Genomic DNA, 27,321 nt, shown 5'->3' with positions numbered 1-27,321 from the left:
TGGAACATACCACCTTGGAAGGTAATGAACTCACCATTGCTAGAAATAGTCAAGTATTCAGCCATTTGTTGGAAATGTTGAATGGGTTAGGGGACTAGGTGAAAATTTATATCTCTTCTATTTATGGAGTCTCTGTCTGTAAAAACTGCTAAGTTAAGAAGTCTAAGAGGGTAAACCACATTGAAGGTGCTGACCCAAGTTCAGGAAAGATGTATTTGATAAGCTATGTCCTGCTATGGCCCTCCATAATCTCTCAGAAGTTTCTAGTCCAGTTTTGAGAAACCCTGTTCTAATATAATCAACCGTAACAACAGTTCAATTCAGGCATATTTTCCTCTTTCAATTATCTTTGACTTACATAATATTTTATTTCATCATTTTTAAGGGTTTTAATTAGGCAACAAGTCCCTTTGCTGCTGTTATAATTTTGAAGATGACTCTAATATAGAATATATAAAATATAGAATATAGAATAAGAAAACTCCTGATATAGTAACATGTTACCTCACATTATGTAAATAATGAATGTATGTCCTTTTAGAGGCTGACACATGGTGTTCACAGAGGCCTGTCTTTATTCTATTGTTTTGATAGCCTAGAGGCTTCAAGCAATGATATCAACCTTCCAGATAGCCACTGCTTTCTTTCCCCTCTTCCCTCTTACTGCTCAATTTCTGCTGGAAGTAGCTCAGAGGGATGAAAGTCAATGCTGTTTGCAGTGGAAGTTTGGTGAGTTGTTTGTTTCTGCAGGGGGCTCAGTAAACTCAAGAACTGAGAACTCAATCACTAGGATCAGATCTATATTTGGTCTGGCCCTCGATGTCTTCCTACCAACTTAGAAGAGACAGGTTAGGTTCATGATGAAATCGCCCAGGTGTGACTTGGAGAAGTGTTAGGAGGTTTCTAGCAGAGGGGCAGTGAGGCATGTCCTGAGGAGAGAGACATTTATGGGCCATCATGTCATTGCTTTCCACAGCTGCAGAACAAATGTGTTTCTCCAGGTGAAAAACTATAAACCTGCTTTCTCTGGCCAATCTTATCTCCTGAATATGAATGATGTTGGTAAGCTAGCTCTTCTTTAATGAATATGGACTGTAGGTTCTGGTTTAAAATTAGCAGTTACTGAAGCAGGTGAACACTGTAAACCATCAGGAGGCACTTTCCTATTGCTTCTCTCAAGGACATTCAAAGCAGCAGAGTAAGGAGGGGGTATAGCTCAGAGGTAGAGCATTGGACTGCAGATCAAAGCAGCAGAGTGAACCAGAAACAGTCTATGCTCCATTATTCTGGCTTATGATTTAGCTTTGCAGATCATCTCTGTCCTAGCTCCCTTATGCTTTCCCTGCAACCATTTGTTTGTTCACTGTCGCTTATAGCTTCTTATACGCAACTCTTGCTGGAAAAAAATGGAAAAAGAAAATGGAAAATTATGGATAAAATGAGAGTTTGTTTGGTGGAGTATCTGTAGTGCATTTCCAAGAGTTCCCCTTTTCTCTGCTTCATTATTACGCTTACCAGATTTAATATTTCAGAGAGAAAACTTGTCTATAGGCCCAGAGGGAAGATTGATTGAAGTAAACACAGAAGACAGATTGGTCACTATGGGAAAATAATGCCAGTATCTGTTGATCTAATTGTTGACCAGCTGAGTTGCTAGTTAAGAAAGTGTGCATGAAGGTATGTAACACAGTATTTGGCACATGATGGGGGGTCTGTAGCCCTTCCCTACTCCTTTTTAAAGAGACAGGGTCTTGCTCTGTTGTCCGGGCTGCAGTGCAGTGCCGTGATCATAGCTCACTGCAGCCTTGAACTGCTGGCCTACGTGATCCTCCCATCTCAGCCACTCAAGTAGCGGGGATTACAGGCATGCACCACTGGGCCCAGCTCTCCCTTTCGTTTTCAAAGATGTCAATACAATAGTTATAATCAGAGGCAAAAAGGAAAACCTGATATGGTTCTAAGACGATATATTTTCATAGAAAATGGACTTAACTCCTGAGTTGCTGTCTCTCTCTCTCTCTCTCCTTTTTTTTCTTTTTGTGTGGAGACGGAGTTTCTCTCTTGTTGCCCAGACTAGAGTGCAATGGCGCGATCTCGGCTCACTGCAACCTCCGCCTCCCAGGTTCAAGTGATTCTCCTGCCTCAGCTTCCCGAGTAGCTGGGATTACAGGCATGAGCCACCGTGCCCGGCTAATTTTGTATTTTTAGTAGAGACAGGATTTCTCCATGTTGGTCAGGCTGGTCTCAAACTCCTGACCCCAGGCCATCCGCCCACCTCGGCCTCCCAAAGTGCTGGGATTACAGACGCGAGCCACCGCGCCTGGCCTGATGTCTCTCTTTTCCCCCAGCTGTGTGCTGTATAATTGGGCAGATGTTGTGTCCAGCTGAGGATGACACAGCTTGAACTCTGAAGGCAGGTCACGGAGTGATGAGCCCACTGGGTCATGGGCATCATAATACTCCGGTGGCGTGTGAGTGTAGGCTGGTCAAACAAAAGCGAGGGCTTAGCAAGTTTTAGTGAGGTGCAATATAGTTAGTGCAACATATACCTCCTGTCCCTGTCATCATGGCGACCAAATGACCCCTCCTACTGTGTCTGTGACTGCCTCTTGAGGGTATGTGAGAAGGTTTAAGCCTGAGATGGTCAGGTGAATTTGTTTACCTGGCCTGATCCACCCTGAGAGCACTGGCCTTCAAAACTTTCTGCTGTGAAATACTACAGGTTCTCACTTATATGTGGAATCTAAAATAATCAAACTCACAGAAGCAGAGAGTAGAATGGTGGTTGCCAAGGGATAGAGTGAGGGGAAAGGGGAAGATGTTGGTCAAGGGATACAAAGTTTCAGTTCTGCGAGATGAATAAGCTCTGGAGATCTAATGTACAACAATGTGACTATAGTTAACGATACTGTATTGTAAACTTGAAATTTGCTAAGGGGGTAGATCTTTAGTGTTCTCATGAAAGAAAGAAGGAGGGAGGGAAGGAAAGAAGGTAGAAAGGAAGGAAAAAAAAGAAACTGGTAACAATGTGAGATGATGGACATGTTAATTAGTTTAATCATGGTGATTATTTCACAGTGTATACATATATCAAATCATCAAGTCGTATACCTTAAATATATATGATTTCTAATTGTCAATTATACCTTAGAGCTAGAAAAAATATAAAGACTGTCATCTAACAGTGCATGCAACACGCGCACGTGCACATACACACACACACACACCTTTTTTGCTGTCACTCAAAGTAGGAAAACATATTTTCCATTACTAACCAGGACACACATACACACACTTCCACACACATTAATATATCTAATGGCAACAAAAGTTTCACAAAGTAGTATTTACTTTTACAAAGCAGGATATACCATGATATTTTCTTTGTTGTTGTTGTTTTTTGGTTTTTTTAGAGGGTGGAGGGTCGGGGGTGGGTTAAAAAACTACCTATCAGGTTCTAAGCTCACTACCAGGGTGAAGGGATTCATGCTCCAAACTCTGTATCATGCAATATTCTCATGTCAAAAAGCAGGCGAAAGGAAGAGAAAGGAAATACTTCATAAGTATTGGCTGTATGCAAGGCACTGTTCTTCACGTGCATAATCTTGCTTGCTCCTAACAGCAGCCCATGAGAAAGGACTTTATTAGACTCTTTCTACAGATGAAGAAACTAAGACCCAGAGTGGTTAGGCCATGACTCTAATCACCCAGCAAATAAAGCACCAGCCAGGATTTAGATTCAGCCAGCTGGACTCCTGGCCCTAAGCATGTGTCACTATGTCATGCTTCTCTCTCATATTCTTTTTTGCATGTTTTGGAGAGAAAAAGTATATGTTACTAAGAGGACGGGAATTCAATGGCAGTAATTCCAGGAAATGGTGCTGTAATGAAACATATTGACAGGATAGGGTACTTGGCTGGGATGAAGAAGGCTGACTTTAAGACAGGTATTTTTGTAAGTTTTATTTTAATCAATCTGCCCTAAAAGACAGGAAGTGTGAAAGAACATTCAATGATTCTGTGTTGAATTAAGGCGTCTCAGGTCTGGCAGTCAGGAATTGGCTGTACGACATTCAGCAAACCTTATAAACTCCCTGTGGAGATATCACTGCCAAACTACCATAATTTGAAGCATTTTGTGCTTTCCAGAATGAAGTTGTATGACTATTTAGAATTATTGTTTTACTACAATGCATGTGTGCACTGTTCAATCTTGTTAACAAAGGTGAAGCTCCTCACTCTATCATGGATCCTGTTACATGCCATTTCAGATCATTTCCTCCTTGTGTATGTGAACACAGAGCTGAGAAGGAACCTTCTCAGTTATAGGAAAAGGTCTTTCATGGGGTTCCCATTTGGCTCCTAATACCAGAATGATAATCCTAGGCTACTTAGTGATTACTGTTCTTGAGGGAAACAAAACAACAAGCAACATAGGGTTAAATTACTCTATATGATTGAAATCTTTCACAATTAAAAATAAATAAAATTTAGTGCAAAACACAAGCAGCCATAGTAATAAACTTAATATTTCTTACCAAGTGAAAATAATTCTATTTAAAGCTTTGGAGCTTTTTACCATGTCTTAATAGTATGCCTTGTTTTAGACTGTGCATATTGCAACATGCATACAATTTAAAAGTGGACTCTCTGCGATATATTCCAGAGCAGCACTTCTCAAGCTTTAATGTGCTAGTGAATCTCCTGAGAATCCTGTTATAAAGCATGTTTTGATTCCACAGGTCTGGGGTAGGGCCTGAGAGGCTGCATTTCTAGCAAGCTGTAGGTGATGCTGATGCTGCTGGTCAACAGATGACATTTAAAGAAGCAAGGTTCTCAAACTTGGCTTCACATTGCAACCACCTGGGAAGCCTTATAAAACCAAGATGTCTGGGCTCTATACCTAAATATTCTGATTTAATGGTCCGAGGTGGGGTCTGGGCATTTAGATTTTAAAAAGCTCCCAGGTGTCTCTAGTGTGTAACCAGGATTGAGAACCATGCTGTAATGGGTTACCTTCTTTCTAGAAAATACCAGAGCTCATTTCTGGTATGACTTCTGTTGCTCTTGAACAAATCCTAGCAGCAGCAGATAGAGTGGAATGAAGTGGAGGCATTTAATAACTTAACCTCCTGATGTTTTTACACCCATGTCAACATGTCAACATTTTGAAAAGCAATTAAATCATACAGCCAACAAAATTCATGCCCCTGTTCATTACCAGTACAAAGGACCATATTTTGGATCCCTGATTTGCTATATGATGTAAATAAAAAGAACTTTATGTAGAGTAAAAGAGTTCACTTACAAAAGAGGAAATTCTTAATGAAAGGTTTTTCTGACTATTTTGTCAACTGGGTTATACTAGCTCTAATTAATTACTCCTGACAGGAGTGACATCTTTATTCATAAGCAGATTGCACTCATGAAGCTAAACCTCAGTCCTCTGTGTGCACAGCATGCTTCTGTCCCTTAGATTAGGGTTTTTCAAACTTGACACTATCCATATTCGGGTCAGATGATTCTTTGCTATGGGCACCATCCTGTGCACTGTAGGATGTTTAGCAGCATCCCTGGTCTCTACTCATTAGAGTTCAGCAACACACACAGTCCCCAACCCCAAGTTGTGAGAACTAAAAACGCCTCCATACATTGCCAAATGTCCCCTGGGGTGGGGAAAAATAGCTCCTGGCTGAGAACCACTGCCTTAGATCAAACAAAGCTTCCGTGTCACTGACTCTCACTTTCCTCTTGAAGGTCTTGGAGTGGGAAGCTCTCCAGGTTCATCTGATGTAAATGTGTATCAGCAAGGCAGGATAAGGCTACTTTCTAATGAGCATTAAATGCCACCTTAAAGAATGTAGTTTTCATTACCTATTTAATTATTTAATCTCTGTTTCATTTACTGACAATAACAAGATGAGTTTAGAATAACTTACAGTTAACATTCTAAGATAAAATGAACTTTACAAATGCTGCTTCTTTCTTGAGAATCTCCTCCCTCCTTAAGAGCTGGAAGTACACTATACTCTCCCTTCCTGGGAATTGCCACAGCTCCAACTATAACTCTCTTATGGTTCTTAAAATTCTCTACCTCATATTAGAATATTTTTGTACTTTTTTTCTTATATTGACCTCTAAAATTTTGTGAAAACAGGTTTCAAGCAGTTTTTTTTATCTGCCCCTTATCTAAAACAAAACACTGTACAAGGCAAGCATTCAAAAAATATTTGTTGAAGAAATGAAATCTAGGATTGTCTAGCAGCTTAGAATGAAAACTAAGAAGGCAGGGGTCGTTTGCTTTTACCCACTCCTGCACAGAGCCAAGGTCATTTATTTTATAAACGGTTATACTCGCGTCTGATGCTGCCTCATCAATCAGGTGGGAAATAACTCCATTTAAGCATATTGTCCCCAAATCAGCTTGTTAAAAACAAGAATAACAGTGATAGAGACAAATTACTACTATGATTAGGCAAACCCACATCTCTGATGTAATGCCAAGGAAGCACCAGACTTTTCTGTCATTTAGCTCGATCTTTTTATGAGAGTCCAGTTATGCTGAAATAACTGCAGCTCAAGTTGCCATCAAGAATCTTAAACCATTGTGCAGGATCTGGATTTTAAAGTGGAAAAAAAGAATCTTACACCAATTAAGAGCTAGATAGTGAAAGAAGAAGGTTCAAGGTTTCTGCCATCATAGCCTTTATGAAACACTAGTAAAGCTGAAGGCACAGGCTTGATTTCAGGGACATAAAGCAATAGAATTGTGTTATGAAACCTATTTTAGAAGCTCAGCAGCACAGAAATATTTTAGCAATGCCAACTGTAAGGTACAATAAACCATTGTTTGACACTTGCTGCTCCTAGATTCTCTCTGTTTCCACACTTTAGGCACAAAAAGTCCTCCAGAATCTGTTTGGTGTTTAGTGGGGAGGCCGAGGATGGGGTTCAGTGGGTTGTGATTCTCATGAGGTCCTTGGCCTAGGAGGCATTGCACCTTAGTTTGTTTTTGTTCTCTCCAAAGCAACCCTGAGATGAGGGATTGCATGCAAGAGGTTTACTTGGGAGGCAACAACAGAAGTGTGGTGAGGGAGTGGGGAAGTAGGACAAGGAAAGGAGAAAAGTCAATAAAGGATGTGTGAATAATCAGCAGGTGACCATGGTTGCCAAATGGGGCTCAAACCTCTGAGAGACTGAGACTTGACTTACCAAGGGTTGAGGAAGCTTGGTATTTGGCCACCAACTCCCAGTTCTCATTGGTTGAGGGCCACTCCTGTAGCATTCACCTCCTGGTACTTCTGGACTGCCCTGAGTGTGCATGGAGCATGCTACAGTGCCCAACGGATGCTCTCAGAGTTGCAGTGGAAACCATTGCTGTTTGTGGCAGGCAGGATAATGCCTACCAAAGATGTCTGTGTCCTAATCCTTGGAACCTGTGAATATGTTATCCTACAAAGCAGAGGGGCTTTGCAGATGTGATTAAGAAACTAAGGATGGGGAGAGGGCCCTAGATGATCTAGGTGCTCACAACTTAATCACATGACTCTTAGAAATGGAGAACCTTTCTCAACTGTGGTCAGAGGTAGACATGGCAATGGAAGAAGGGTCAGAGAAATGCAATGTTATGGCTTTGAACAACTTTCCCCTTTGGAGAAAGGGGACTATGAGCCAAGGAATGTAAGTAGCCTCTAGAAGTTGGAAAAGTCAAGAAATCAGATTCTCCCCTAGAACACTGTTATATAAATGAGCCAAAGATGGCCTCTGAGTATTGTCCCCTTGGTTGTTTATTTCCCCACTATAGGTTGAGACCTGTTATCTCCAAAGCTTGCTGGCACCAAACTCAAATTTTACACATTCCATTATTTTAAAAATAGCCTAAACAAGCAGATTTTTAGCCATCTAGACCCTGACTGCTTTGCATAGCCCACAAAACCATGCCTAGCATCTGCTGGCCCTTGCACTTATAAGGCCCCATGGCACTGCTGCTCTTTGAAGCTCTCTGACCCAGAGGCTCCCCCACTGTGCAGCTGAGCAACATCACCTAGACAGGTGAGCCCCCTCTGATTCACCTCCCCACTGGGAGTCCCCTTGTCCTCTCCTCTCTGTATGGTGGCCCCTGTCTCTAAGCCTCTGGATCATTTCATGCTGTGAGGAGCCACCTTTTCACGCAACCCTGTCCAAGTGCCACCCAGTAAACTTTGTTGTGTATTACTGCCTGCGTGGTCATATCTTTTTCTTTGATATGGCCCCCAATCCCTTGAACCCCCGTGACAACCCTCCAGAAGCAATGCAGTCCTGCCAATACCTTGATTTTAACCTAATGAGGCCCATTTTGGACCTACAGAAGTGTAGATAATAAGTTTTTCCTGTTTTAAGCCATTAAGTTTGTAGTGATTTGTTGCAGCAATGATAAGACACCTGTGTTACTGCAAAGAATTCAAACCAGAAAGCCACTTTTGTATTCACACTTAAGACAAGCTTTGGTAAGTTTATAATATACATCCCAGATTTGGAAAGCTAGTTCTAGCAAAATTACAAAAAGGCAAACTAAAATAGTAATAATGATCTATGCTTCTAGGGAGGGGCTTCAGGGAAGTGTAGACTACTTATAAAATTAAGGGTGTTTTTAAGTTGAAATGCTGAAGCAGCATTTTCCTGATCTTGTGCCTTATTCCAATCTGATCCTTTCTATACAGAGTGATATTTCCACAGTTCCAATCTGATTGTAGCATTCTATCATTTACTATCACTTATAAAGCCTTTTGATGGCTCCCAGTTCAAGAGCAACTGAAGTCTTCCTTCCTTTCAGGCCCCATGCTTTAGCACTTTCCCGACTCAACTCTTTATGATGTAGTGAAAGCATCATGTCGTTTCTAACATCTGAACCTCTGCATAACTGTTTCCTCAGCCTGGATATCCTCTTAATTTTCCTTTTGACCTGGCAAATTTCTACTCCTGTGTCAAGACCCAGACAAAGGCTCAACTCCCTGGCACTACCAAGTGGAGAAGATGCTTTGTCCTCAGTCATCACTTTAAATCATACACTTAAACCTTTCCCACAGCACACAACATTCTGCATTGAAATATTTGTCTGAGCCTGTCTACCCCAGTAAACAAAACAACACAAAAAGGACACTAGTTGATACAAGTTTTCTTTCTCATTTAAACATTGAACTCCCTTCAAAAAATCTGTAAAGCAAAACTCCCTTAAGAAGGTCTGTGCAAAACTAGAACTTCAACTAAATTTGGTAACTATAGAAATATAAAGAATCATTGAAATTAAAAGCTAGAGTTAACTGTTTTATTGCAAATAAAGAATAAATGAGTGGGCTAACTGCCACATTTTATTGCTTACATTTATTTCACTTATGTGTAAAATATTCTCCTTTCATTCTCATCTCTTCTTGACAATATCCCCATTTCTCTACCCTGCTTGGACCATCACGTGATTCATATTTTTATCCATTCATCCATCCTGTCTGGCAAAACCCTCAGCTTGGATCCAAGATTGGCTTCACGGGCATGCAACCTGTGCAGACACACAGGGTCCATACACAGAGGGGTGCTAGGCTTAGTTTAATGCTCTGCCGTTGCCATCTTGAAATTCTTAATTGTTTTTGAACCAGGGGTTGCCCATTTTTATTTCAGTCAGTCCTGCCTGGATCAATTGTGGAACCCACCATCTGGTTATTCTAGGCTGCTGAGCTCCTCTGGAGAACCTCACCGAATCCAGCACATTGATGCCCCTACATATCCAATTTCCCCTACGTCCGATGGACCCTAAGCCTGCTTGAGAAAACTTCTGTGGGTTCCTGGTGATGTATTTCGCAATTCACAAACATTTCAAAGTTTTCCCACTGTTCTCACACCTCCTACTCTGTCACCTCCCTCTTTATTCTCTGAAAATGAATGTGTTTCCTGTGTCACAGAAAACAATCAGATGCCATCATGTGGGGATTCCTTCAAAATCCTGTCCGCCTACCCACCCACCCACAAACTTGCCATGTCCTTATTCTTATTCCTTCTTTTGTCTCCCAGTTATCAGAAGGAATACCTTCTACTGGGTATGGCTAGTGGCTCCACCTAAGTATGCTCTCCCACCTTTCCTCAAAACTCCTGTAAGTAATATTATTCTCTCTATAAACAACTCTCTCATCAGCATTTAAATGTACTCAAGTTGCTCATTAAAAAAAACACTAAATAAAAAGCAAAAGAACCAACCAACGAACAAAAAAATCCATGGCCTATATGCCTCCTCAGCCACTTCTGTCTCTTTTTCTTGGATAAAATGGCTGCATTCAATGTCCTCACTTCCTCGCTGTCCACTTCACTACTATACTGCCTAAAATCTTGTGTCTGCCTCCGTCTCTCCACTGAGCCTGCTGTTGTTGAGGTTACCAATGTCCTCTGACTTCCTAAAATCCATGGCTGCTTCTTAGCTTTTATTTTATGTGAACTCCACATCTTTAGATACTATGAATTTTCTTCCTGAATATGTTTCTTTTTCTAGCCTCTGAGTAATTACATAGCCGTCTGACCTTCTCTGTCTCTCTCATGGGCTCCTTTCCCCCTGCCTGTCTCTGATATGCTGGTGCTCACAGGGGTTTGCCCTCAGCCCTCTGCCTTGCCTTACACTGCCTTCCCTTACACTGCCTTCCCCTTCCATTTCCTCTTCCTGCTCCTTCCCTGCCCCTTCCTGCTCTTTCTCAACCTTTCTCCTCCACTTTTCTTCTCACTCTGTACACTCCTGCTGGGTAATCTCATCCACTTCCATAGCTTTAACCTCCATCTATATCCTAATGACTTCTCAGCATGTCTGTCCAACCCAGTCCTCTCTCCTGAGTGCTGGACTGCCTCATGGACATCGCTACCTCCATCTCTCACATTTCACCTATCCCACACCGAGGGTCATGTCTGTAACTGGGGGTCTGTTGTACAGATTATTTCATCACCCCAGGTCTTAAGCCTAGTACCCATTAGTTTTACCTGATCCTCTCTGTCCTTCCACCCTACACCCTCCAAAAGACCCCAGTGTGTGTTCCCCTCTATGTGTCCCTGCGTTCTCATCATTAGCTCCCACTTAGAAGTGAGAATGAGTGGTATTTGGTTTTCTGTTCTTACATTAGTTTGCTGAGGATAATGCCCTGCAGCTCCATCCATGTCCCTGGAAAGGACATGATCTCACTCATATGTGGAATCTAAAAAATTTGATCTCATGGGGGTAGAGAGTATAATAGTGGTTATCAGTGCCTAGAGAAAATGAGGGGGAGGGAGAGATGAGGAGAAGTTAGTCAATGGGTACTATGTTACAGTTAGATAGGAGGAATAAGTTCTGGTCTTCTATTGCACAGTTGGGTGAAAATGGTTAATGATAATGTATTGTATATTTCAAAATATCTAGAAGAGATGATTTGGTGAAGAAATAAGTGTTTCATATGATTGATACAGTAATTATCCTGATTTGATCATAATACAATGTATAAAACCTTAAAACCTCACATTGTACCCCATAAATATATACAACTATTATGTGTCAATTAAAAACAAAATAGAAGAAAAATAAGTAAAAGGCAACTTGTCATTAGGTGGCCCACATGCCATAACCATGTTCTCAAGCAGCCACAATTTCTATTTAGTAGCTGAACAAAAAGAAGTCAGGGCTATCTGGGTAACTGGAAACATCTGAAATTAGGCACAATGCCAGAAGTAAGGTACGGTGCAGCCAGATATAAAATGAAAGTGGGAGATAATTGCAGGTGAGGCTGCATTGTAGAGAAGTTGTTATAACTTCACATGGTGCACATATTTCTTATTGGAGCAGAGGAGATAACATTAAAATAGAGTTTTATTGCATAGACCTGGGGCATCAGCTTCTAATAGACTGGGGTTGGCCAGTTCTGTCAGGGAAGATCTGGGCGTGATTGTTTCTGAGAAACTCTGTTTTGATAAAATTGACAGTGGCTGCTTTACAAAACCTAGAAAAGATAATCAAAGCAAATACACCTAGTTGCACATTGCCCGGCCACTCCTTGAAAGTGACCCCATTTGATAACTTGATTGCTCAGTAAATACCAGACACTCTTCCCATGCATGTAAATATAATCTCAGGTGTTCTCTCAATAAATACCTTCCCTGAATAAAGCTTAATGCCATTGTCTTTTTGGGAGATGATCTGCTCTTGTTTTTTGTTATACCTTCTAAAATATCAACCTGTATGTTATTTCAGAGGTCAGTTTCTCAGTAGGAAATTAAAGAGATGATATATTGCCTTGGGAATATTTACTTTTTTTTTTTTTTTTTTTTTTGAGATAGAGTCTCACTCTGTTGCCCAGGCTGGAGTACAGTGGCGTGATCTCAGCTCACTGCAATCTCCACCTCCCGGGTTCAAGCGATTCTCCTGCCTCAGCCTCATGAGTTCCTGGGACCACAGGTGCATGCCACCATGCCTGGCTGATTTTTGTATTTTTAGTAGAGACAGGGTTTCACATGTTGGCCAGGCTGGTCTCAAACTCTTGCCCTCAGGTGATCCACCCACCTCGGCCTCCCAAAGTGCTGGGATTACAAGTGTGAGCCACTGCTCCCGGCCAAAATATTGAACATTTTTAAATAATTTAAAAAAATTAACTCAGGCCACAATGCATTTCTGTGAAAATTAATTTAGTAGTTCATGACTAGGTGGGCCCCAAACTAGGGGAAAACAAGTGAGGCCTCAGGGGCAAAATCTGAGGGGGTACCCAAAACTCCAGTACTCAAATGATATTTAATGCAATGTTTGAAAATATCATTATTAATACAAAAAATCCATGGTGAACAAAACATTAAATAAAAAATGAAACAGGATCTGACCCTGTACTTGTGTGACTCACTTGCCTCACCCTATTTGCTTCACCTTGCCTCACCCTATTTTCTTTTTGCATTAGTTTCCTCATCTGTAAATTGAGATAAGAACAGTATCTTCATTGTTATTAGGTAATTTACTCACTTAATTTAATCCAAACAAGGACAATTTTGATAGTGGCAAGTGGCACTGACAGACATTACAACTCTATAATGTTGACTATTGCAAAGTAAAAAAAAGTTTTATCAAGCAATAAAACGTAGTTAAAACGGATTTATATCATACAAAAATGAAAAAATCACTCAATTATGAGCATTCAGATGCTCAACAGCAAGACTGCTCAGTTTTTCTTTCCTTTTTGTTTTATGTTTACAGAACCTGTGATTTTCCATGTTTCCCACTGACCCTACGAAGTGATAGCCCGGTGGCTTCATGGATTTTGCATGCCATGCCATGCCATGCCATGCCATAGAACAAGGCTGGTATCCCAAGTGACCAGTAGGGGCAGCAGTGACCCATCACTGATAGAGAGCAACATCTGTCCCCAGCCTCTGGTGTCCAATTGCACTGCATTTTATAAGCAAGCTCCCCTCCCGCAAGCTATCCTGGAAAGGGAGTGTTAGTTATGACACTGCATCTGGAACATATGAAGAAAAGATGCCTGGATAGTAGTGATTATTATTATTTTTTCGATTTCACCATGTGTTAAGGTGAGAACTCGTTCACTGCACATGCATACCCCTATACCGGAGGATCACCCTATGACAGAATCCAGGTCTATAAAGTGGAGGTCAACCAAACCCGTTTCCACTTATTTTAATGCAATTATTAATAAAAAACATTTTGTTTAAAATGAGTAATCCAGGACAAATTCTAAATCACACAAGGTATTGGAAAAATAGGCCTAAATCAAGACTTTCCCAGGTAAACTGGGCTGTATGATTGCATTACTCACACAGTTGTAGTGGTGATTAAATGAATTGCTATATGTAAAGTATCTAGAAGAGTACCTGGCATATAGTAAGCCCTCAATAAATGTTAGCTCTTGTTATCATTTTTTTTTCTAACCATGGTTCAGATTTTTTTAAAAAGCTGAAAAATGCTGCCTTTCCTAAGGGACAAATAATTGGAAATATTTCTTGCCTATTTTTTCAAAATTCAATCATCGGTGATAATTAGGAAACTTGACCGCAAAGCTTAAGCATGATTTGATTTGCTCTTCAACTCCCCCCAAGACTTAACTTAACTTTGGTAATAAAACATTATGTTCTGAATAGCCATACACAAACTTAAGAACATCTCCATGTCAAACATGCAAACTTGCATTTCTCAATAAACATAGCAGGGATTGTAACTGCCAACTGGCATCTCTAAAACATCTTTTAATCTAAGGTATCCTTTTTGCTCCCCACTGCAATGCCCGAACCATATCTTTTTCCTCCTTCCTCAAACCCAGATCCTTTGGCGTCTCTGAAGTTCAGGTCATTAGACTTCACTACTGATTTTCCTTATCACTGCTGTTACCTATCTGTGCTGTTACCCTTTATTAGTTGTACTCCTTTATTAGTTGATGACTTTAGCATCCATTTCCCTGTCAACCCAACACTCATACCAATGTCATCTTTTCTGGGGGATCTTCAATATTCATATGGATAATAGACCCCATCCTCGGCCTTCCAATTCCTGGACTGCCTTGCTGTCAATAATTTTTTCTCAACCCAACCTTAGTCACACATGCTTATTTATGATCATAACCTTATCTTTGTCTTTACTTCCTGTGAAATCTTAATTTTGAGTCTCTCTCTTTCTCTCTCTTGAATACAGTGTCTCTTCCACGTTTTCCCCTCTCTATCCACCTTAGAATTTCTGGTTCATCACTGCAGCTACTGCCATGCAACCTCCCTTAACTTCACTTCCGTCCCTCCCTCCCTCCATCCCATTCTCCCTCCCTCCCACTCTCCCTCCCTTCCTTCTTCTCCTTTCTTGGTTTCTTTCTTCCTTCCTTCTTCCCTTCTACATTCTCTTCTTTCAACTCCTCTATCATCTTCTCTTTGTCTTCCACTCACTTTCCTGCTCATTTGGCAAAACTTCAATTGTAGTTAAACCCAAGTACCTGTTATCTCAGTACCTGAATCTGATCCTGGAAGCTTGCTGGGGGGAAACATACCTCCTGATTTTTCACACTTCAAAGTCATAACCACAGTTCTCATATGGGCACTCCCACTGCCTCTGCCTCAGCATTCTGCCCCATTACTCTTCTTGGAGCAATGGCTTTTTTACCCTCCCAAACTACTATTTAATACTTGATCCTTCTTCCTCAAACCTATGTTTCTTTTTTCCACCATACTCTTAGCTGATAGCCTCAGAATTCATGGACATGATAGGAGCTATTAGTTAGGAGCTCCTACATCCTATCATAATTGGACATACCAATTGACTAGCAACCATAGTCATTCTCCCATTTTGTTTGTACAATGGTGAAGCACACAGACTCTGGGAACACCGTATCTCACTTCAGACCCACTACACCACTTCTTGGCTCATGAGAATGAGCAAGCTATTTAACCTCTTTGTGCTTTAGTATCTTCATCTATGAACTGGCAATAATTTAAGTCATTATTACAATGGATGAAATAGTTGTCTCCATGTAATGCCAACCCTGACCCTTTGCTTTGAATTTTATTTTTTCTCACCTTCTTAAGACATTTGTTCTTGAAATTATGCCCTCCTTTCACTGCAATGTGAATACCTCCCTTTTCCTTTGCCAAATGCATTCTTTTATCTTCCATTTTGGAAAAAATATATCCCCCCCATGAGCACACATTTTATTCCATACCATCTTCTATGTTCCCCTGCACAGTAAAGGCAATTGCAAGTGATATCTAAGGTTTGCCACCATTTCCTTTGTTCCTTTTTCTGCCCAATCCACTCTAGATAGGCTTTCTAAATGATGGAATGCTCCATTCTCAGAGCTTTTTTTGTTTGTTTGTTTCTGTTATCTCAATGTGTAATCTTACTTAGTTTTGTGGATTTAAAACAGTATCTGTTTGCTGGTCACTGCCAAATATACATTTCCAGATTTTATCCCTTTCTTGAACATATATTTCTATCTAATTACTTGCCAACTCTATTGAGATGTCTCATGGGCATCTGAACTTAAGAGCATAAAAATGTGACTCAAGTTCCACTCCAAATCTGCGCTTGTCACAATAGTCCCCATCTTAATAAATAGTAGCACTACTTACCCAGTTGCTTAAGCCAAAAATCTGTGAGTCATATTCAATTCATCTTCTCATCTCTTCACATAAAATGCATCAGCATGACCTATTGGTTTTACCTCCAAAGCATAACCACTAGAATGTAAGTTTCATCAAAAGGCTGCATTTTTTTCTGTCCTGTGAAGCAACGTATTCTAAGGATTTACACAGTGCCTGGCACATAGTAAGAAGTAAATAAATTTTTGTGGAACAAATGAAAGAATCCTGAACCTAACCACTTTCCTTCATTCTCATGACCAATACCATAATCTAAGCCATCAACATTTCCACCTATAGTTCTACAATAGCCTCCTAACTTATCTGCTGCTACTCTTGACACCACAACTATCCACTCAATAGCCTATTTGCTATATTGAAACTAACTAGTGGATTCCAATCACTTAGAATAAAATAAAATCCTTTATACTGGCCTGCAAATAAATCTTGAAATTACCTATTTTTCAACCTCATTTTCTACTTCTTTGTCCCTCTCATTCTCTACTATATTCACAGCTTTCCATGTTTAAGCATAGTAGGTGCTCAATAAACATCTTTTGAATGAATAAATATATATATTTAACCTGTGAGTAGTCTAATGATGACAGGGAGTGAGATTGTGCAGAAATTTGTTTTACCCTCTCTCCCTTTGAGAGCTAAATTTTCAAGTAATCTATACTTGCTTTTTCCATATCCTCACCTACCTTAAACTACTGCAATCTGGTTCTTCCCAAATGCTGATTTGAAAATATTCATGACAAGATAATCAGTAAACTTAATGGACCATTCTTTTATTTTATTAATTTTTGCTCTTTGTGTTTTTTTTCATAGTTTTTCACTCCTTCTACACTCTTTGGATTTAATTTCTTATTCTTCATTTTGTCTCCATGAAATAGATTCTTAGATAATCAGTTTTCAGCTTTCCATCTTTATAAAATATGCATTTGAAGTATACATTTTTCACTAAGCATGGCTTTAGCTCAGTTCATATATTTTGATATGTACAATTTATCTTTCAATTCAAAATATTTTCTAACTTCCAATGTGAATTCTTTTTGATTCCTGAATTATTTCAGAAGTATTTGGTTATTTCCCAATTTATAGAGATGTTCTAGTTATCTTTGTACCATTGATTTTTAGCCTAATTCTATTTAATCAGATAATATTATTTCAGTGTTTTGATATTTGTTATGAGGTGTGTTATAGTCCAACTCATGATAAATATGCCAAAATGTTTCTTCTGACTTGAAAAGTATATGTTTACTGCATTTGAGGATGTAGTTTGTTAATTATGTTGTTAAATGTTTTATATCCTTACTGATCTTTCTGTCTGCTTTTTTTCTATCAGTTGCTGAGAGGTATATTAAAATTCCTCACTATGAGTGTGAGTTTGTCTATTTCTTCTTTATATCTGTCAATTTAAACTTGGTGTATTCTGAGGCCATGTTATTCGTTGTATACATATCTATAGTAATCACATCCCCCTATTGAAGTGATCATTTTGATTATGAAATATCTCTATTTCTAGTAATAATTTTGGTCTTAAAGTCTACTTTATCTAATATTAATGGAGCTAAACTGGCTTTATTTGGTTAGTGTTTGCATGAGATATCTTTATCCACAGTTACTTTGAAGCTTTCTCTATCTTTATATTATAGGTGTGCCTATTGGAGGCTGACTAAAGTTGAGTTTTATTTTTAAATTTCATCCGAAAATGTTTGTCTTTTAATAGAGGTATTTATTCTATTTTTCTTTACTGTATTTATAATATATTTGGGTTTAATCTACCACTTCTCTATTTGCTTTCTCTTTGTCTGTCTTGTTCTGCATTCCCTCTTTCTTTTTTTTTATTATTATACTTTAAGTTTTAGGGTACATGTGCACAATGTGCAGGTTAGTTACATATGTATACATGTGCCATGCTGGTGCTTTAGATTGATTTTGTCTTTTTTATTATTTCATATCCACCCCCCCTTGTTTGCTAGTTATACTTTTTTAAAAATTAGTCTTTAATATCTGTTATTATGTAATGCCAGACATTGCTAATTGATGACAGATCTCATTCCCACAGAGCCCAGGTACAGTCTAAGAATCCTTCACACAGCATTTCAAAAATTCCCTAACAACTATTTAGAATTGGGAAGCAAAATGAAACCCATTTTCCATCTTTGGTCTAGGAGAGTATGCAGTCAGTAAGCCAGGATAGTGTTTCTTAAATTTATCTCATCATAAGAATCACCTAGAGTGCTTATTAAGGGTACAGATTCTTGTATTCCACCCAACTTTATAAATCAACATCTGAAAGGAATTTTGCTGAGAATTAGTATGTTTCACAAGGGTCCTAGGTGAGTCTCATTATGATAAGGTAAGTTTGGGAAACCTGAGCAGTATTACCATATGTAAAGGAAGTTGTTGAAGGACTTAAACCATCCACTGACTAATAGACAGTTGCAGCATGAATTCTTTTAACTCTGTACTGTTTTGTGTTGAAATACCATCATAATGTAAGAATATTTTCTAGGTGGCACAAGTGATCCTGAACTTTTGCTGCTGTGTGCTGGACTTCTGTGAATGTGATTAAAGAAACGTTAGCACCAACAGGGAGGCAGTGAGGAGAAAATTGAGAAAGGCACAACATTAAAAGGTAATGTACAGCAAAGAGGATATTTGTGCTTGTTTACTTGTTTTCCTTATCTATGGCAGGACAAAATGTTCCTGAGAGGTAGCGAAGAGTGAGACAGGGCAGCTAACAGGATAGATTTATCTCTTCCAGCCCAGAGTATGTGCAGGAAACCTTTCAGTGGATGCAGTCAGAACTCAGTGAGCTCATACCCACATAAACTCCTCAATATAAGCAATGTCTCACAACAAATATTCAGCTTTACATCTAGGTATTTGCAGCATTAATAGGGACTGTGAAATATTTTTGTTTTCATTCCAACAGAGTAGCATATAACTATTACTTCACCAGCAGGATTAATTTATCAAATATTTTCTGGAACAGATTTTGAAAAATCTTTCTCTCTCTACTGTACATAAAATGTTAACTTTAGTTCTCAAGCAATATTGTTACAGGAGGTAACATTCTTCATATCAAAGGGTATGTTTCTCTCCCAGAGTTTGAAATGGAAAACAGGTGCAAGCCTTTTGATAGCCTCTATGAGATTGGGTTATAAACCAGAACTGTGCTTTCCAAGCATGTCTGCACACCAGAATTGCCTGGGGAGCTGCAGAAATACAGAGGCTGGTGCCCCTCCTAACATTGAGGTTTAGTTAGTGTAAGGTGTGTCTAAGGCTTGGGATTTTTAAAATATCCCCAGGCGATTCTAATGTGCAGGCAAGTTTGGGAACCACAGGACTGGAGATCTTGAGCTATGCATTTCAAACCTGAAGTCTCTGGACAGTGTAAAGCTTAGAATTCTGCACTAAAGTTTAAGTTGAGATAATGAGACCAGTCTCACTGGATTTATCATGTTGCAGTCTACATGGGTACGGCATAATTTACATAAAGCCAGAGCAATTGATGAAAAAAAGTCAATCAGATCAGTGATGTACACGCACACACACACACACACACACACACACACACACAGTCAATATTTAGAAGAACCAGGATTTTAAAGTAACTTTGTCAAATCAAGTATATATCCCCAATTAGAGTTGCCAGATAAATACAGGGAGCCCAGTTACTTCCGAATTTCAGATAAACAATTTTTAGTATAAGTATGTCCCATGCAATATTTGGTATGTGCTTATACTAAAAATTGTTTCTTGTTATCTGAAATTCCAGTTTAACTCCATGATACGTACTTTTATTTGCTGAATCTGACAATCCTCCCCAATTTTAAAGGCCTAAGCTGAGCACTAAGTCAGTGTAGTAGGACAAATCAGAACAAAAATTAACCTTGGCTTCTTGCTTATTGTGTGCTCTTCTGTTTTCTGAATTACATTGCCTAGCTAACCAACTCAAGCTCTACATTGTCTGAACTGAGGAGCAATCATACCTTATTCTGCCTCTTCTGTCTTCTTCGGAGGCGCAGGAACTCCTTGTGTTGCCTGGAGACGAAGTTCACCGCTGCGTATTCCAGTAAGGCAGCAAACACAAACAGAAGGCACACCGCCATCCAGATGTCAATCGCTTTTACATAGGAGACCTGAGAGAGAGAGAGAGACACACACACACACACACAGAGAGAGAGAGAGAAAGAAAGACTATGAAAGCCTGCCAGGAAACCAGATTCTTAATGGTGTGAGCAGCAAAATAACCTAATTTCCTTGGTCAATGATTTTCCAGCGTTTTCTTAAGAAAGTACTTAAGCCATTGATTCTACTTTGAAGATTCTGGGCAGAGCACTGAAAGTCACATGCCCCTGAACCAGTAGCTTTATTCCTGAGACCAGCTCCAATGACTTCAAGAATTTCCTTAATGACAGATTTTAAGTGTTCTCACTACAAATAAATATGTGAAATAATGCATATGTTAAGTAGCTCAATTTAGACATTCCATGATGTGTACATATATTGAAACATGTTATACACCATAAATATATACAATTTTTACTTATCAATTAAAAATAATTATTCTCTTAATTAGAAAAGAAAAACAAAACTTTGAGGCAAAATAGATGGGTGCTATTATTAAAACTGCTCACTTCTATTTTTTAAATTGACATTTAAAAATCAATATAATTAAGATAATTTCAAAACATGGATGAGAAATAAACTATATATGGCCTTAGGCTCTTCAAAAGCCAATTTGTAATTTTCTTCAATTTACTGATCCTAACTGACATGAAAACACAGTTCTAAATAGTTTTAAATCCTCACAATTAAAGAGTATTCAACCAAAGTAAAATATCAGGAATACAGCCTTGAGAAGGTATCTGGTTAAAAAGAAAACTTTGATAACCCTTCAGTGTTCGCTTAAGTGTTTAGTAAGTCTTATAATTTGACAAAGTAGATTCTGAAAGCAAATACTTTTTGCTTGCAATGGAAAATGCCCCTCATCTCACTCGACTTACAATTATTTTTTCAAGTGTAAAAGGGAAAAATAATTGGAGGAAGCTATAAAATATTGGATCCTAGACCACAAAGAATACTTATTAAACTACCATCTGAATGTGTACTATTCAATTCTAATTTTTAAATAGAGTTTCCTATATTTTGATAGCTGTCAAGTGCTTGCCAGCCAGTAGTTTTAAGCATTTTACATGTGTGAATTTTTTAACCCTTACAACAACTCATCCCAATTTTCTGATGAGAAAACTGGGGTAAAGAGGGATGAAATTATTATCCAAGGTAACAAAAGTAAATGACAGAGTCAAGATTGGAATTGGAACTCAGTCTGACTAATGGATTTCCTTTCTGAACACACACACAAACACATTGCTAGGATCACGGTTTGTATCTTTGCATTTCCCTTTGACCTTTATACTGAGCATTTCCCATGTTACTTATTTTTCTTCTAGATCATAATTTCTAATGCTTGCCTAATGGTCTATACCATGATTAAACATTCTACATTGTAGGACATATAGGTTATTTTCTATCTAATATTTTATGACTGTAAGTTTTGCTGCTATAAACATTCTTCTCCCAAAATATTTGACTGTGTCCCTGATTATTTGTTGGATCAACTTTTAGGTGAGTTACAGAAGTAAAGATATGAAAATAGGCTCTTGAATTAGAAGGTTTGCAGGAGCACAGTGGACATAAAAGCAGAGATTCTGGAGTAAGATGCCCCAATTAAGAAATGCTGCTCTGCTACTATCTGTATAATTCAGTTATGTTATTTAACCTCTCTCCACCTCTATTCCTCATCTCTAAAATAGGAGCAATAATAGTACCTACCTCATAGAGCTGTTAAGTGGATAAAATCACTTAATATACATAAAGATTTTAGAATAGTTTCAGAAAGTAGTTCCAAGATGGCCGAATAGGAACAGCTCCAGTCTACAGCTTCCAGCCTGAGCAACACAGAAGACGAGGGATTTCTGCATTTCCAACTGAGGTACCGGGTTCATCTCACTGGGGCTCATCAGACAGTGGGGGCAGGACAGTGGGTGCAGCCCACCGAGCGTGAGCCAAAGCAGGGCGAGGCATTGCCTCACCCGGGAAGCGCAAGGGGTCAGGGAATTCCCTTTCCTAGCCAAGGGAAGGGGTGACAGATCGCACCTGGAAAATCGGGTCACTCCCACCCTAATACTGCACTTTTGCAATGGTCTTAGCAAGAGGCACACCAGGAGATTATATCCTGCGCATGGCTTGGAGGGTCCCACACCCACGGAGCCTCACTCATTGCTAGCACAGCAATCTGAGATCGAACTGCAAGGCAACAGCGAGGCTGGGGAATGGGCGCCTGTCATTGCTGAGGCTTGAGTAGGTAAACAAAGCAGCCTGGAAGCTCGAACTGGGTGGAGCCCACAGCAGCTCAAGGAGGCCTGCCTGACTCTGTAGACTCCACCTCTGGGGGCAGGGCATAGCCAAACAAAAGGCAGCAGAAACCTCTGCAGACTTAAATGTCCCTGTCTGACAGCTTTGAAGAGAGTAGTGGTTCTCCCAGAATGGAGTTTGAGATCTGAGAACAGACAGACTGCCTCCTCAAGTGGGTCCCTGACCCCCGAGTAGCCTAACTGGGAGGCACCCCTGAGTAGGGGTAGATTGACACCTCACATGGCCGGGTACCTCTCTGAGATGAAGCTTCCAGAGGAAAGATCAGGCAGCAACATTGGCTGTTCAGCAATATTCGGTGTTCTGCAGCCTCTGCTGCTGATACCCAGGCAAACAGGGTCTGGAGTGGACCTCCAGCAAACTCCAACAGACCTGCAGCTGAGGGTCCTCACTGTTAGAAGGAAAACTAACAAACAGAAAGGACATCCACAACAAAACCCCATCTGTATGTCACCATCATCAAAGACCAAAGGTAGATAAAACCACAAAGATGGTGAAAAAACGGCAGAAAAGCTGAAAATCCTAAAAATCAGAGCACCTCTCCCCCTCCAAAGGAACGCAGCTCCACACCAGCAATGGAACAAAGCTGGACGGAGAATGACTTTGACGAGTTGAGAGGAGGCTTCAGATGATCAAACTTCTCCAAGTTAAAGGAGGAAGTTCGAACCCATCACAAAGAAGCTAAAAACCTTCAAAAAAGATTAAATGAATGGCTAAGTAGAATAAACAGTGTAGAGAAGTCCTTAAATGACCTGATAGAGCTGAAAACCATGGCGCAAGAACTACATGACGCATGCACAAGCTTCAGTAGCCGATTCGATCAACTGGAAGAAAGGGTATCAGTGATTCAAGATCAAATTAATGAAATGAAGCGAGAAGAGAAGCTTAGAGAAAAAAGAGTAAAAAGAAATGAACAAAGCCTCCAAGAAATATGAGACTATGTGAAAAGACCAAATCTGCATCTGATTGGTGTACCTGAAAGTGATGAGGATAATGGAACCAAGTTGGAAAACACTCTTCAGGATATTATCCAGGAAAACTTCCCCAACCTAGCAAGGCAGGCCAACATTCAAATTCAGGAAATACAGAGAATGCCACAAAGATACTCCTGGAGAAGAGCAACGCCAAGACAGGTAACTGTCAGATTCACCAAAGCTGAAATGAAGGAAAAAATGTTAAGGGCAACCAAAGAGAAAGGTCGGGTTACCCACAAAGGGAAGCCCATCAGACTAACAGCAGATCTCTTGGCAGAAACTCTACAAGCCAGCAGAGAGTGGGGAACAATATTCACTATTCTTAAAGAAAAGAATTTTTAACCCAGAATTTCATATCCAGCCAAACTAAGCTTCATAAGTAAAGGAGAAATAAAATCCTTTACAGACAAGCAAATGCTGAGAGATTTTGTCACCACCAGGCCTGCCCTAAAAGAGCTCCTGAAGGAAGCACTAAACATGGAAAGGAACAACTTGTACCAGCCACTGCAAAAACAAAGACCATCGAGGCTAGGAAGAAACTGCATCAACTAACGAGCAAAATAACCAGCTAACATCATAATGACAGGATCAAATTCACACATAACAATATTAACCTTAAATGTAAATGGGCTAAATGCTCCAATTAAAAGACAAAGACTGGCAAATTGGATTAAGAGTCAAGACCCATCAGTGTGCTGTATTCAGGAGACCCATCTCACATGCAGAGACACACATAGGCTCAAAATAAAGGGATGGAGGAAGATCTACGAAGCAAATGGAAAACAAAAAAAAGGCAGGACTTGCAACCCTAGTCTCTCATAAAACAGACTTTAAACCAACAAAGATCAAAAGAGAAAAAGAAGGCCATTACATAATGGTAAAGGGATCAATTCAACAAGAAGAGCTAAGTGTCCTAAAGATATATGCACCCAACACAGGAGCACCCAGATTCATAAAGCAAGTCCTTAGAGATCTACAAAGAGACTTAGACTCCCACACAATAATAATGGGAGACTTTAACACCCCACTGTCAACATTAGAAAGGTCAACGAGACAGAAAGTTAACAAGGATATCCAGGAATTGAACTCAGCCCTGCACCAAGCAGACCTAATAGACATCTACAGAACTCTCCACCCCAAATCAAAAGAATATACATTCTTCTCAGCACCACATCACACTTATTCCAAAATTACTTCCACATAGTTGGAAGTAAAGCACTCCTCAGCAAATGTAAAATAACAGAAATCATTACAAACTGTCTCTCAGACCACAGTGCAATCAAACTAGAACTCAGGATTAAGAAACTCACTCAAAACTACACAACTACATGGAAACTGAACAACCTGTTCCTGAATGACTACTGGGTACATAACGAAATGAAGGCAGAAATAAAGATGTTCTTTGAAACCAATGAGAACAAAGACACAACATACCAGAATCTCTGGGACACATTTAAAGCAGTGTGTAGAGGGAAATTTATAGCACTAAATGCCCACAAGAGAAAGCAGGAAAGATCTAAAATTGACAGCCTAACATCAGAATTAAAAGAACTAGAGAAGCAAGAGCAAACACATTCAGAAGGTAGCAGAAGGCAAGAAATAACTGAGATCAGAGCAGAACTGAAGGAGATACACAAAAAACCCTTCGAAAAATCAATGAATCCAGGAGCTGGTTTTTTGAAATGATCAACAAAATTGATAGACCACTAGCAAGACTAAGAAGAAAAGAGAGAAGAATCAAATAGATGCAATAAAAAATGACAAAGGGGATATCACCACCGATCCCACAGAAATACAAACTACCATCAGAGAATACTATAAACACCTCTATGCAAGTAAACTAGAAAATCTAGAAGAAATGGTTAAATTGCTGGACACATACACCCTCCCAAGACAAAACCAGGAAGAAGTTGAATCCCTGAATAGACCAATAACAGGCTCTGAAATTGAGGCAAGAATTAATAGCCTACCAACCAAAAAAAGTCCAGGACCAGATGGATTCACAGCCGAATTCTACCAGAGGTACAAAGAGGAGATAGTACCATTCTTTCTGAAATTATTGCCATTAATAGAAAAAGAGGAAATCCTCCCTAAGTCATTTTATGAGGCCAGCATCGTGCTGATACCAAAGCCTGGCAGAGACACAACAAAAAAAGAGAATTTTAGACCAATATCCCTGATGAACATCGATGCAAAACTCCTCAATTAAATACTGGCAAACCGAATCCAGCAGCACATCAAAAAGCTTATCCACCATGATCAAGTGGGCTTCATCCCTGGGATGCAAGGCTGGTTCAATATACGCAAATCAATAAATGTAATCCAGCATATAAACAGAACCAAAGACAAAAACCACATGATTATCTCAATAGATGCAGAAAAGGCCTTTGACGAAATTCAACAACACTTCATGCTAAAAACTCTCAATAAATTAGGTGTTGATGGGCCATATCTCAAAATAATAAGAGCTATCTATGACAAACCCACAGCCAATATCATACCGAATGGGCAAAAACTGGAAGCATTCCCTTTGAAAACTGGCACAAGACAGGGATGCCCTCTCTCACCACTCCTATTCAACATAGTGTTGGAAGTTCTGGCCAGGGCAATCAGGCAGGAGAAGGAAATAAAGGGTATTCAATAGGAAAAGAGGAAGTCAAATTGTCCCTGTTTGTAGATGAGATGATTTTATCTTTAGAAAACCCCATGGTCTCATCCCAAAATCTCCTTAAGCTGATAAGCAACTTCAGCAAAGTCTCAGGATACAAAATCAATGTGCAAAAATCACAAGCATTCTTATACACCAGTAACAGACAAACAGAGCCAAATCATGAGTGAACTCCCATTCACAATTGCTTCAAAGAGAATAAAATACCTAGGAATCCACTTCACAAGAGATATGAAGGACCTGTTCAAGGAGAACTACAAACCACTGCTCAACAAAATAAAAGAGGACACAAACAAATGGAAGAACATTCCATGCTCATGGATAGGAAGAATCAATATCGTGAAAATGGCCATACTGCCCAAGGTAATTTATAGATTCAATGCCATCCCCATCAAGCTACCAATGCCTTTCTTCACAGAATTGGAAAAAAACTACTTTAAAGTTCATATGGAACCAAAAAAGAGCCTGCATCGCCAAGTCAATCCTAAGCTAAAAGAACAAAGCTGGAGGCATCACGCTACCTGACTTTGAACTATACTACAAGGCTATAGTAACCAAAACAGCATGGTACTGGTACCAAAACAGAGATCTAGACCAATGGAACAGAACAGAGCCCTCAGAAATAATACCACACATCTACAACCATCTGATCTTTGACAAACCTGGCAAAAACAAGAAAAGGGGAAAGGATTCCCTATTTATTTATTTATTTATTTATTTTTATTTTTGAAACCCAAGTTTTACTATTCTGTACATTCACGTAGCAAAATCCCATCAAATTAATGTCATAGACATTATAGGCCCATAATAAAATTCTTAGCTAAGAATTCTCCATGGCCCTACTGATTCTGCTTTTTTTTTATTATTATACTTTAAGTTTTAGGGTACATGTGCACAATGTGCAGGTTAGTTACATATGTATACATGTGCCATGCTGGTCCACTGCATTAAATAGGATTCCCTATTTAATAAATGGTGCTGGGAAAATTGGCTAGCCATATGTAGAAAGCTGAAACTGGATCCCTTCCTTACACCTTATACAAAAATTAATTCAAGATGTATTAAAGACTTAAATGTTAGACCTAAAACCATAAAGACCATAGAAGGAAACCTAGGCAATACCATTAGGACATA

General features: G+C 39.5%; 1 protein-coding gene and 1 long non-coding RNA gene across 5 annotated transcripts in view; one reads left to right on the top strand and one right to left on the bottom strand.

Moving 5' to 3' along the window:
• The window catches only part of GLRA2 (glycine receptor alpha 2), a 204,343-nt gene that overhangs the window by 20,829 nt on the left and 156,193 nt on the right, over nt 1–27,321 (bottom strand). For all 4 annotated transcript variants that reach the window (XM_034949729.3, XM_003805701.3, XM_003805702.3 and 1 more), the window contains one exon: nt 20,100–20,249. In XM_034949729.3, coding sequence (XP_034805620.1) covers nt 20,100–20,249 — 150 coding nt within the window. The remainder of the gene's footprint in view (nt 1–20,099; nt 20,250–27,321) is intronic.
• Nucleotides 18,446–20,600, top strand: LOC134729785 (uncharacterized). The gene is made up of 2 exons (XR_010111214.1): nt 18,446–18,739; nt 20,053–20,600. It is a non-coding gene; the product is annotated as an uncharacterized LOC134729785 (long non-coding RNA).

This window comes from Pan paniscus, chromosome X, assembly GCF_029289425.2.
Source record: "Pan paniscus chromosome X, NHGRI_mPanPan1-v2.0_pri, whole genome shotgun sequence".
Lineage (NCBI taxonomy): Eukaryota > Metazoa > Chordata > Mammalia > Primates > Hominidae > Pan > Pan paniscus.
This window is presented reverse-complemented; position numbering and strand designations above follow the sequence as displayed.